Here is a 13,771-nt window from a genome sequence, read left to right on the forward strand (position 1 = left end):
CTCCTCCTCTCCCCCCGGGGGCCACTTTTCCGTTTTGTTTTAATGATGAACCATTATAATAATTTCCTTCCATCGCCGGGGACTTCAGATGTGTCTCTCCGCACCTGACGCCCTCAGCCCGACAATATGTTATGTGAAGTGTGACAGCTGTTGTTTTATGGAAACAGCAAACGCGTGGAGACACCATGATATAGGTGAATAATAACAGGTGAATCATACCAGTCTTCTATGCCTGTCTGTGGAATGTGAATCATGTTACTGGGTGCAATAAAGAGGACTGGACCTCTGAATAAGAATACCGAGCTGGTTTATGTGATAGAAGTTTAGATTACATTGTATTAAACCCTCAAACTCTTTTCAATGGCAAGTCACCCTAAATGGGGTTCCTTTTCTTCCTCATATGTATAATTTAAACACAAAAGTCATTTGTGTGACTGTGTAGTGTCCTAAACTTGGCCCATTCAGTCCTATGAGCCCTGTATGCCCCACTCACTTTTCTTTAATGAGACCAGAGTGAGATAAAAGCTTGTGCTGGAGCTCCATGGATCATTAAGTGGGTCCTCAGCATTAAACATCATTAGATATGTATATAAAAATAACCAACTTCAGCCCCACTATAGTCCATCCCCTTAATTTGTTTTAAGGTATCGAATAAAGAAGCCCATGAAATGACTGAGAGCATTGAAGCGGAGATCCCTCAGCTGTGTTGAGGTTTGCACAGGTCTTTGAGAGCATGTGGCTTGATGACCCCGTTAAACCCAGGCCTAGATCTGACATATATGCATTTACAAAACCCTAATAACATAATACATCATTTACCTTCAATAGAAGTGTTGTTTCCATCGTCTGTACATAGCGAAGTCTTTAGTAAACTCAGTAGGATTACGATGAATACATTACAGGACATCATCCTTCTGACCATTGTGTCTGGCGGTGGCTGGTCTTTGCTCGCTGCCCTCAGAAGTGACTCATTGCAGAGCGAAGAATGAGAGAAGAGAGAAGTGATGACGAGGATCTCAAAGCTCTGAGAACTCAACACCTGTCTTCAAAGCTTTTACACTCTGAGATAACAGGCTGGAGGTGAATGGTGGAGACAGACCACGATGACTTCATACATGGCTTTCTGTGAATGCAGCTGGATAATTCAGGAGGATTTTCTTTATCTGAGAGCTTTGGCGTAGGTCAGAGAAGTTCCCACAAGCTCCAGTCCCATTGAAAGATCCATACATTAGTTATTTGATGTGAAAAGTTTATAATAATGTTCATGGGTAGGTACATTTAAGTGTATGTATAGCATAAAGTTTTCTTCCCTCGTAGACAGTTGTCCTCAGAACAGGTTTCTCCTCACCTCTTGCTCCAGGGACAGCTCTAAAATTTGGGATTTCCCCTTGATTTTCTTCTCCGTGACAATGGCCACCAGCACAAACAGAGGGGTAGATTTCCCCTATGGGGATACAGACACCAATACAAACTTGACAGAGGGTCTACCCCTTTCCGACTCCATCTTAAAAAGGTTTTGTCTAGAGATACACTTTAAGGTTTAAAGTAATACTAAACTCAGAAGATAAATCCTAAAAATACATTAAAGTCTCTGAACTCTGAAAAACAATGTATCTAATTTGTGTATCACTCGGCTGTATCCCCCTAAAGGGTCCTATTCTCCAATCATCTCTGAATTGGTGCTGACACTGTGCTTCCTTCTGGAGGGTGACTACTTTTGTTCCCCATGGTCCCTGTGTGTGTTGTAAAGTAGTCACCGCTCCAAGCTCCCCCTGGGATAGGCTACAATCTCACGTTTAGTTTACTCATTTGTACTGATATTGAACTCTACATATGAAATAGTACTGTAAATTCAATGCAAAAATAAATTGCTACACTTACCAACTTATCTGCAAGTGTAATTTTACAGGGGATGCTTTTTGACAGCCGCTCCTACTGTGCAATACAAAGCAATTACCAGCTGTCAACTGACAACCAATAATTGCTGGTAATAATTTTCTTAGGAGGCATCTCATACATTCAAAATTCTCAAGTGCTTACAATATAGACTGTATAGTGTGTGTGTGTGTGTGTATTTGGGATACTTATTTGCTAATTGAACATTCTCTTGTACTTTAGTAAACCAACCCCACTGGCTTAAAGTGTATGTATAGACAACATTTTGGATGAAGTAGGATATCTTTAAGGTCCCTGTATTTATTTATTTTTGCTGTCTACGTTTCTTTCACATCCTGTCCCACAGATAGAACAGGAGGTCCAAATCGAGAGGAAATCCCCTCTTATACAGTTGACACCAGAACAGGTGTCCGATTTGGAAGATTTCACCTCTATTCCTGTTCCTACGACAATTCTAACCTTTTGGATTTCCCATCAGTTTCTTTGATGGAGACAACAGTCACTGGGACCAAATTTAAAAGGTGAATCCCAACGGTAACACAATATAGTTTTGGCTTTACAAACACTGTAACATGAATGAATTAGCAGTCAATACAAAGTATCGGCAGCAGATTTTTAAAGAAAATTAAGGATTGTTTAGGGTCATGGTTACCAGGAAGAAAGTGGACAAAGAGACAATTAACAAATAGAATTTTATTATTGCATTAGATTTGAGCAGAGACGTTACAATTTACTGGAAGGATTATCATGGGAAGCTCCTGTGACTATTCTTGGATGTGGGTCAGGTTTAAATAGATCTAAACCCCCACCCCTCCTCTTAGAAAGTTTTCAAAGATACATTAATATGGCGTATAGCTTGTCTATGGATGTCTTGACATCTGTGGGGCTTTTTCTTTTATTTGCCTGCTCCGATCTGCAAATATAATGGACATGAGCCAAGATTTGAGATTGGGTTTTTTGAATGCACTGCATGCAGGTTACCTGCCAAAGTTTTGTTGCGTTGGTAAGAAAACCACGTAACCTTCCGGTCCCTATTTCCGTTCTGTAGAACCTCATGGCTTGATGCTATCTCTAAGAATAAACATGCTCACACCTTAAATATACCACAATATGGGATGTAACTCCAGAAAGACAATGGTGGTCTAGAACATTGATGCAACATATATGGCTTGGCAGTTGGGGAACTTCGCTCATTATCCACATTTTGCAGTGAAGGGCATTTAATTGTTTTAGTAGTATGCAAATTATAAGGTTAGAGGGGGAATACTCTCTAATTTTCGAACACACAGAGATGGGTTTTGTCATTCAGTTTAGCTGCCTAATGGCAAATCTTTGGAGATCGTAAACCTTTGTTCAGATTTCAAACCAGTAAGTTATGTTTCATGGTGCCACCAGAGCTTTCTGCTACCTGGTTAGTCAGTGGCTGAATATATAATCACCATATATATGGGGCAAAGGATCCCCTCCAGATGGACCAAAAACATTTCACAAGTGATCTATGTAGCTCAAAAAAGGACCAATCGGTTAAGATCAGATTGTTCCATGTTTGAGCAGTTTTATGTGCCTTCAGGGTTGGGATGGAGCAGAACACGATGGGAGATACAATACAAAAACAAGGAGGTTGGTTCCAGACAGAAGCTGTGGGAATAATGCACACGGTGGACACTTGTGGGCAACATGGGACTTTATGAAGCATCATCCCACTCCTTGCGGATGGACAGATTCCACTCCCAAGTTAGGTGATTGTGATTGTCGTCGTCGGTGAAGAAGGACTTGTTGTGGTATGTTCCTCGTGACAACATTCCTTTAGGGGCTTCTTCTAAGGGGGTCAGAAACTCGTACTCTTCCGCTCGGGGTCCGTAGCTTCCCACCATAAATGTGGCTTTGGCGACTGGGGAAAAAAAAGAGTAAACAATTGTCTGAACAGAATCAGCTAAAATGTATTTCCATGCCAGTCTGCCATGTGCAGGAAGTGAGGCAAAATGGCAGAGCATCCTAAGTGGGACCATAGATAGACTTCCTGAGAATCAAAGGCTGGGAAACATCTACCTGTCCTCAAAGGAACTGGAACCTGGCTTTACGAGTGTAGTGTAATGCATGTGTGGGTAGTAGTCACCAGTAGTAGTCTTGTAGTCTTATAACAAGTTCTACATATGGTCAGATGTGCTGGTTATTGCTTGCTAGGGTAGTCCAAAATTGCCCAATCTTCAGATTATCAGAACATTTGAGGATGGGTAGTGTTGGGTGGTTTGTGGCCAACCCAAGGCTAAATTATGCCATGATAGCAGATGCATTACTTCCACTTCCTGTATTAACATACACGTAGAATGCAGAGTAGGGAGTTCCTTTGCAGCAGGGACGTGCAGTCAGGGAAGGCAGGTGGGGTGGAGCCTCACCTAGTATTATGAAGTAAAAAGGTGTCAGCTTCAGGTCTGAAACTGACAGCTTTTTTTCCATTCAGAGCGGCTTGTAACAGGTTACACAGTAGGGAAAGTTTCCCCGCTGTGTCACCTGTCATGGACGGAGCACTGCCTGTTAATTACAGGCAGCGCTGCATCCAGCTTTTGACAGGTAGTTAGGTTACACAGCAGCGGGCTTCCCCACTGCTTGTGTAACCTAACTTGGTGAGGCAAGAGCTGTCACAGCCTCTACTCTTTATTAGAGGTGTGAGCTCTGTGGGTGGCTTGGACCAATGGCAAAGCACCATTGGTCCAAGCTGTCCAATCAAAAAAAAGAAAGAATAAAAAAACAACAAGTGAGGACATCGATCTTGATGCCTCACCAGTGACGAGCAAGTGAGGGACAGGGAGGCTCCTCCCTGTCTCCTCCCCACACAGATTGGTTACCGAGCTGGGGGCGGGGCTTCGCGGGATGGGGATGATCTTTGGCGGGACGGGGGTGGAGATTCGGAGGGCTGGGGGATGCCTCACCCAGCACGGAAGGCACGGCACGTCACTGCTTTGCAGTGCTTACTATCCAGCCTCCTTTATCCTTTCTAAACTCTCCGACTCCCTTTCTAATGAAGGGGGCACATGTCCTCAACTGGGACAGCACTCAGTTATAGATGTATACCTCCCAACCCCTTTCAGGCTTCTGCAACAACAATTATTATTCATCTTTGGAAATGTACCTTTCACTCCGGTCCTGTATGTGTGCTGCACATATTTTAGCCCGGACACTATCTCTTTGCATACCTGTAAAACACACACAGGAAGGTCTTTCAGTTCCGTATATTACAGTGGAAGTAACAAGTACATATTGTAGTTCATTATGACTTACTTTGAAGCTGATTTTAACTCTGTACTCACACCCTTCTTTTAGGACGAACGTCGTCTTCTTAAGTTTATCCAGGTCCTCTGTAAACGAGAACGGGAGGTGAAACAGAATCCGCACCAACTGAACAAAACTCTCAGACACCAGTATGTAAGGAGGCAAAGAGTGATGTATAAAATGGCATGACTGATGGCAACCAATAATCATAAGTTGAGCACTTGGATGTATACAATGTTGCATTTATCTCACATCATCATTATTCTGTGTTAAAAGGGAATCTACACTCACTAGGAACACCTGAACACCTGCCTGTCCATACATTTGTCTAACTAGCCAATCATGTGGCAGCAGTCAAATGCATGAAATTGTGCAGATACGGATCAGGAGTTCGGGGGGGTCATTTATAACACCTTTGCCTAGCCTATTGCTGAGCGAACGACGCTTGCAGCAAAGCCCCTAGATGGAGCTGAGGAACACAACCACTTTCTGTGTTCCCCTGCTCCATCTGTTGACAGTAATGTACTGCGAATGTTGTTCACTCAGCTATATGCTGGGTGAACACTTTATAATTCAGCCCCCCCAATGGTAACATCAAACACCAGAATGAGGAAGAAAATGTCATTTAGTCTGTGGCATGATTGTTGGTGCCAGACGGGCTGGTTTGAGCATTTCTGTAACTGTCTACTCTTGGGATTTTTACACACAACAGTCCCCAAAGTTCACCCGAAAAGTCTGGAAATGCTTTGTTGATGAGATAGATCAGAGGAGAACGGCCAGACTGGTTGGACGTGACGGAACAGCAACAATCTCACCGCTCTTTACAGTCTAATGACCTCCATGACCCCTCTTTCCCTTCTCTAGGATTGCATGGTTTGATGCCATTGCTGAAGAATAAACATGCGCACACCTAAAGTATACCACAGTACAGGACATAATACCGGAAAGCAAGTGGCAGTGTAGAATGTTGATGCAACATATGGCTTAGTAGTTGGTATAGTTTAAGCGTGGCATGATTGTTGGTGCCAGACGGGCTGGTTTGAGCATTTCTGTAACTGCTGATCTCCTGGGATTTTTACACGCCACAGGCCCTAAAGTTTACTCAAAATGGTCCAAAAAAAACAAAAATTCATCCAGCGAATGGCGGTTCTGAGGCGAGAAATGCTTTATTCATAAGATAGGTCAGAAGAGAATGGCCGGTCTGGTTGGAGATGACACAAAGGCTACAATAACTCAGATAATCACTCAATTGATGAGCAGAACATCATCTCAGAATGCAAAGCATGTCAAACCTTGGGGAAGATGGGCTGCAACAGCAGAAGACCACATTGAGTTCCACTCCCGCCGGCCAAGAACAGAAAGCTCCCCAAAACTAGAGAGTTAAAAGGAGAACTATGGGGTTAAGTCTTTTCCCCATAGTTCTCCTTAGGGTAACGGGAGGACACAAACTAGCGTCCTCACGTCACCCTAGGCTCGCGGTATACTGAGACGCCGCAGCTGAAGCGGATCCCGACAATTGTGCCGGTATCCGCCCAGCTGCGTGACTGATAGCTGGCTCTGCCTATCTAGAGGCAGAGCCAGCTGTACCCGCCCCGTCCGTTCCGCCAGTCAGCGCTGGCGGATCGGAGCGGGGAGAGGGGAATCCAGCCCCTCCCCTGTCAGGGCAGAAAGCCGTGACAGGATCGAGAGGTGAGGGAACGCCGGTATGTGTTCGCTCACCTCCCGATCTACTGAGCCGACCTGTGACAGTCTCATTGTCACAGGTCGGCTAGAACTATGAGGTGAGTGAAAAGCACACCCCTCATAGTTCTCCTTTAAATACTGGAAAACATATCCTGGTCTGATGAAAGTTGATTCCAGCCATGGTGCACTGATGGTAGGCCACTCACCAGATCCAATGGAACACCATTAGCTTTAGATGGACCTGAAGCCAATAGAACACCTTTGAGATGTGGTGGAATGGGAGATTGGCAGCATGAATGACAAAGCTTTAGAAATTGTATGGCTCATTCACATCAATATGGACCAGAATCTCAAAAGGAAAGTTTGAGAAATCCATGTCATGAAGAACCGAGTGAGGCCCTACTCAGCATTAGTATAGTGTTATAGTTATAAAGGAAATGTGTGCAAAACACCATACTGTCCTTCTAAATTGTTATTTGTAATATTATTTATTTGTTTATAAACTGGTAGATTGTAACTGAAATAAAAACGGTTACAAACCATTATGGGTTTATTTCTTCGGGTTTGCACATAAATATACATTTTGGAAGGACCTGGGCTGACATTTCCCTAAAATAAAAAGAATACAAATGTTTTATATAACATAAATGATGTCACTTACGTGTGAGGTCCATGGTGATTGGCGCAGGGGCTGTTTCACAGACCAGTGTGAGTCGGGTTACTGTCACATTTGGAACTGATGGCTTTAAAAAAAAAAATTTATATTTAATGGTTTAACTGCACGGATATTGCAGAGAAATTTCGATCATGAAAATTGTAGTAAAGCTTCTCATTGAAACCCAAGTACTGCCGGGTAAAAAAAAACAAGTTTTGGTATTGTAAAGGGAACATCGTGAACAGGTAACTGTGTCTCTGCAATACCTTGAAAATCCTACTTTTGGTCTTGCATTCCTCATGAAATATCAGTGTACTTCCTGTGCCTAGGAACTCCTGTTCTGTAGCCTCATAGCTATATATCCGCAGTATTAGAGCATCTAAAAGGCACTGCTGCCTCTGACTGCTGACCTCACCAGATTTGGAGCGAGGTTTGATGATATCACTGTTGTGCTGCTCACTGTTCTCCTTGCTGGAGAGAAAGTTGTACCTGAGGAGCGGCATTGCAAGGATCTCCCTGCTTCTGCTTCATTCATTGTGGATCTGGGCTTCCACCACCTCTCCTGCTGCTTCTTCATCATTACCCCACCAGTCATCAGATCACCAACGGGGTGCAGATCTGACATGAGGAATGGAAGCCCTGCTGCTCTACCAAGATGGCTCCCTCCAAACGGAGACACAGTACAGAACAATGCATTGTAAGTCAGCAATGGGGAAATATCAGCTGCAGGGGGCCTATAAACAATGCTGGTGATGGGTCCTTTGCCCAATGTTTCTTCACTTTTAGGATATCTTCAATCTACTGTAAGTGCTAAGGGAAGGTGTTAAGTGTTAGGTTCAGTGTTGACTGGTTTGGGAGTTATAGGATTCATTTTCAGGGATAGTTTGAAGTGACACTAAACTCCGGAGTTAAATCATAAAAATACATTGAAGCACCTTAACTCTGAACAACAATGTATCTTATTTGTGTATCACTCGGCTGTGGATCCTCCAATCATCTCTGAATTGGTGCTGACACCTCCTTCTGGAGGAGGGGCCACGTCTGTTCCCCATAGTCCCTGTGTGTGTTGTAAAGTAGTCACCGCTCCAAGCTCCACCCCCCCCCCCCATCCCGGGAGTGAGCTTGGAGCGGTGACTACTTTACAACACACACAGGGACCATGGGGAACAGACTTAGCCCCTCTCTAGAAGGAAGGACAGTGTCCGCACCAACTCAGAGATGATTGGAGGATCTACAGCCGAGTGATATACAAATAAGATACATTGTTGTTCACAGTTCAGAGACTTAATTGCATTTTTACACTTTAACTCCTGGGTCAGGTGTCACTATAAGGTTTAGGTGCTGTGATCACTTTAGTTAGGGTTAAGTATTAAAGTGACATTAAACACTCAGATTTTTTAACATAAACCAATACTGTAATGACGGCAAGAGGTTAATATATTGGAGTTGATTGATGGTAGTTTTTTTTTAATCCGAAATACCACTCCAATACAAAAGGTATTTTGCTTTTTAACTTCATCATAACGAAAGTTCGTAAAGTTACGAAAATATAACCACCACTAACGAAAATTCGTATTTCGTACGAATCCGAATCGAGTTCAGTTACGAATTACGAAATACGAAATAACGGATATTCCGAAACGAAACAGAATGAATTTTTTGACGGCGCACAAGTCTATTGCAGAGCAGGTGCAATGATATAATGCAGACATGGTTTGTAGCACAGCAATGGAGATAGAAGTGCAGTGCAGAGTTTTGCAGGAACAGTTGTGGAACTTCCCATCTGCTCTTTGAGTCACTTACGACACTTCCCGATTTCGGTGCCAGCTCAGTAAACGAAATGCAGCAAATGTTTCCTCAGCTCGGACTTCTCAGGAACAGTTATCATGCTTCATTGCAGATATAATGAGAAGGACATGTGATGTGCCATAGAAACATAGATGAGCGATGGAAGAAAAAGACCGAGAGGTCCATGGAGTCCGACACTTCCTTTGATGTTTTGTTTTTGTTTCTTTTGTAACCTTTTTGCTTGAGTATAGATCTAGGTGCACTGTTGACTAACTTACTACCTCTGCTGGAAGCCTGAGTACTGCCTGCATCCCAATATCCAACAACCCTGAGCTTGTGTGTTCTTACTTTGGTATCATTTGAGTATTTCTTCCAGATATGTGCAGTAAACCAGCATTACACAAAACCATTCCTTTGTCTCTGTGCAGCAGTTTCCTGTAATAACGACCGGTCACTGCTGCTATCTCTACTTGTGCAAGGTGAATGGTCTTGTCTCCACACCCTCCTGTAATAAAGACCGGTCACTGCTGCTCTCTGTCCTTGTGCAGGGTGACTGGTCTTGTCTCCGCCCCCTCCTGTAATAACAAAATAACTTGTTGTTTACAGAGCTAAAAATGCTGAAGCTCAGACTGCACACACAGCTAAATGAGCCAGCAGCGTGAAACCCGCCCCCTCCAACGCTTCATATGGTTCCAAATAGAGACAGACTTCTGCTGTATCCTTGCTTTAGATAACTCATAGTGCTCTGTGACACCGTTGGCTCTGTATTAAAAAAAAAAGCGCAACAATTTATATTCATATCCTGTGAAAGATATAAAACGAGTGAAGAAAAATCTAGAAATAAATCACAACCTCAGATCAGTGCAATGTTCTCTTTACCTGCAACGACCGGCCCTTCCCCCAGGAGAGATTTCTTGTACTTGGCTAAGCTCTCGTCATCCTTGTCCATCTCCTGAATCTCCTGCATGGATTTTTGCGGTGGAGGTTTGTAGTTCACTTTTGAATCCACCTCATCATCGTCGTCCACTTCATGTGTGACCGCCTCGTGTTCAGACATGTTTGCCTGCAAGGACCAAACAGAGATCTCATCATTATATCTGACCTCCGTCCTCCCCTACAGCCTTCTGTCTGACCTCCGTCCTCCCCTACAGTCTTCTATCTGACCTCCGTCCTCCCCCTACAGTCTTCTATCCGACCTCCGTCCTTCCCTACAGTCTTCTATCCGACCTCCTTCCTCCCCTTCAGTCTTATATCCGACCCTTCCCAAATACAGCCTGCCTAGGAACGCCCACTCTTACCAGACCCATGAAGGTCTTTCGATATTTGCATAACTCCTCCCAAGAGCCCGCCCACTGCTTGTATCAGGGCTGAGGGCTCTTGGGCAGGGTGCTGTGATGTTTTCAGGAAGCTATATACAGCACTCTGCCGGCCCCTCCCACCAACCCTGATCTGCCTGCATTGCATACAGAAGGACAAAGACCCAGTGATGACATCACCGGGACTAAAAATCAGGTATGTAACAAAAATTAAATGGTTTTATTAAAAAATAAATCTGCATGTTATTGAGGGGGGAGGAAAGAACCGGCTTGTGTTTGCTCTGTGCATTGTGTATCATAAACAGCTACTTTTCTTTTATAAAATCCTGTTTTTCACTTGTTTTTGCTTTTTTCCCCATCCCAGTGCTGCCGACCTCTCACAGACACTTCCTGTCTACATGCGTTCTCCCCAGCATCGGCTGCACATTATTGCTCCGGACCGACTTCCTACTAATGATAACGGTGGACTGTGCCTGGGCAATGTGTGTCGGCGCGACCACTTCTAGCCTCCAACAGGAGAGCATGCGACAACAATGAGGAGATGGTTGTCACCTCATAACAGGAACAGTCTGAACAATGGCAGGGTCAGCAGGGATTGCTTTAAAGGAGAACTATGAGGGGAGGGGCTTTTCACTCACCTCATAGTTCTAGCCGACCTGTGACAATGAGACTGTCACAGGTCGGCTCAGTAGATCGGGAAGTGAGTGAACACATACTGGCGTTCGCTCACTTCTCGATCCTGTCACGGCTCTGTGCCATGACAGGGGAGCGGCTGGATTCCCCCCTCCGATCCTCCAGCGCTGACTGGCAGAACAGACAGGGGAGGGGCGGGTACAGCTGGATAGGCAGAGCCAGCGGTCAGTCACGCAGCTGGGCGGATCCCGGCATAATTGTCGGGATCGGCTGCGGCGTCTCAGTATACCACGAGCTGTAGCTCCCTATATACTGAGCCTAGGGTGATGGGAGGACTCTAGTTTGTGTTCTCCCGTTACCCTAAGGAGAACTATGGGGTGAAAACACTGACCCCATAGTTCTCCTTTAACAAAAAGCTGCAGGTTAAAAAAAAGAATTACAACTTTTTAAAGTGACATTAACATATTAAAGCTCATGTGGGATTTTAGCAATTGGGTCTTCAGTACGTCAGCGGATCTCAAGACGTTTATAAATGCTGAACTGATGGTTCACGACAGGAAACAAAGAGGAAGATTAACTCGCAGAAAACCTCTCAGTGACACAGTTTGTTATAATGTTCTCTAGACCCAGATATATGGGTATCAGAAAGCATTTAAAGAGACCCTGTCACCAGGCAATTCATTTCCAGCACAACCTTCCCATTGGATCATATGAGCATTCAACACTTTTTATGCAAGTTATTTACCTGTAACAGCCATTGTGTAGACATCCAGAAGACTTAAGACTGCTGCTGGGTGCCGCCATTTTGGATGTAATGTCAGCAACCCCAGCAGATTTTAGGGGTCTCAGGTGGGCTGTGTTGGGGTCTACGATGGGCTGCGCGGAATTTATAGTCGGCTGTGTGGGGTCTCAGGTGGGCTCTGCAGCGTCTATGGTGGGCTGCGCGGGGTCAATCTATGGTGGTCTTTGAAGACTCTCAGGTGGGCTGTGTGGGGTCTATGGTGGGCTGGGCGGGATCTATAGTGGGCTGGGTCCATAGTGGTCTGTGTGGTCTATGGTGGGCTGTGAAGGCTCTCAAGGTGGGCTGTGCCGGGGTCTGTGGTGGGCTGTGCGGGGTCTCAGGTGGGTTGTGCGGGGTCACTTTCCCTGCACACATGTGCTGCTCCTCTTACCTCCAGCCTGAAGTTCCATCAGTACCAGCAGGACAGATTGCAGCTCCCCAGCCTGCCTTCAGGATTTCCTGCCATCAGATTGCATGCTACGGCTCATTACCCCCCCGAGGAAGTCAGGAGGTGCCCCGGTGTGCCATGGGTCTCTTGTTGAGAATAGTTGATCTAAGGTTAGGTTCCGACCTCAGCAACACCAGGGACACGCGTCCCGGGGGCCTGCGCTATCGTATGCTGATGCACACTGCGGCCCCATTGATTTCAATGGAGTTACATCCACGCGGCAAATCGCTAAAAAAGGTACGAGTACCTTTTTTGGGACAAACGATGCGCAACTTTTTAAGAAAATAATGGCACCTCCAGCGCGATCAGCTGTGGTGGGCGACTCCGTGACCACCCGGCAATCCGCGTGGTTTTGTGCACGATTGCCACGTGGTGAGGAGTCGCCCAGGCGTGATCCTAGCCTTATACAGATAGAGACAATGTGCGGATTTGGGAACTCTGGACACACTTGGTGCATGTCAAATATTATAGGCAGGTTCTCTTGCCTATAATACAGTTACACATTTGTTTACCAAACCCAACCAGCACCATGCAATGTACGGAGCCCATACGCCTCGTCCGGGTAATCATGGAGCGGCGGATCAGTCTGGGGTATTTAACTTTCATGACAATTATCTGGGGATGTATATAATCCTATTACAGGTCAATGTGTCTCAGCCCGGGATATTGTACAATGAGCGTCACGTGCGTGCCCAACGTTCCGTTGTGTATGTGCCCCCAATGAGGTCGGTTTACATTAATAAGCTCCCATTACATTGTGAGAACATCGCTTATCTGCTACAGGTCTTGTCAGGAGGGAAGGGGGAGCAGTGACACACTGGCTGCAATTAAAGATTATGCACGTGTATGGGGCAAGCAGAGGCATGGGGGGGGGGTCTAAAATGGTCACGGAACTATATGACATGGTTAGGTATCAGATACTAAATGTAAATAGTGCTGAACTGTGTCCCTACATTCATACCGGTAGTACAGCAAAATATGAACACCGCTGCAATCACCAGACTGACACTGAACAGCAAAAACACCTTAAAAGGAGATGGCGGGACCATTCATCAGAGGAACACGTGAACGTCATATGAAGCCAGCACAGCGACTTCCCGTCACACCGCCAGGAGGAAGATCTCACCTCCACTTTTCAGATGTTTCGCTCATCTGCTACCGCAGTTGTCAAACGGCTTCAAGAGTCAACTTGGGTGAAAGCTTTCAGGGTTCCTCAGATCCCCTCTTCAGGGTTCATACAATTCTGAGATCCTGGATCCTCATATTTATACGCAGAGTTACCAGGAGGAGTAATGTAATAG

General features: G+C 45.1%; 1 protein-coding gene across 2 annotated transcripts in view; it reads right to left on the minus strand.

The window, feature by feature from the left end:
* Nucleotides 1-3,521: 3,521 nt before the first annotated feature.
* Nucleotides 3,522-13,771, minus strand: part of ARHGDIB (Rho GDP dissociation inhibitor beta) — a 17,940-nt gene continuing 7,690 nt past the window's right edge. Inside the window, exons 2-6 of one of the 2 annotated variants that reach the window (XM_018564399.1) lie at nt 10,175-10,355; nt 7,511-7,600; nt 5,176-5,252; nt 5,027-5,090; nt 3,522-3,787 (exon numbers count right to left, since the gene is read on the minus strand). In XM_018564399.1, the coding sequence (XP_018419901.1) occupies nt 3,582-3,787; nt 5,027-5,090; nt 5,176-5,252; nt 7,511-7,600; nt 10,175-10,349 (612 nt within the window). In that variant the 5' untranslated portion in view covers nt 10,350-10,355 and the 3' untranslated portion in view covers nt 3,522-3,581. Of the gene's footprint in view, nt 3,788-5,026; nt 5,091-5,175; nt 5,253-7,510; nt 7,601-10,171; nt 10,356-13,771 lie in introns of both variants that reach the window. The other variant, XM_018564400.1, reaches the window with a different exon arrangement.

Source organism: Nanorana parkeri, unplaced genomic scaffold (assembly GCF_000935625.1).
Source record: "Nanorana parkeri isolate BGI_ZX_2015 unplaced genomic scaffold, ASM93562v1 scaffold748, whole genome shotgun sequence".
NCBI classification, from domain to species: domain Eukaryota; kingdom Metazoa; phylum Chordata; class Amphibia; order Anura; family Dicroglossidae; genus Nanorana; species Nanorana parkeri.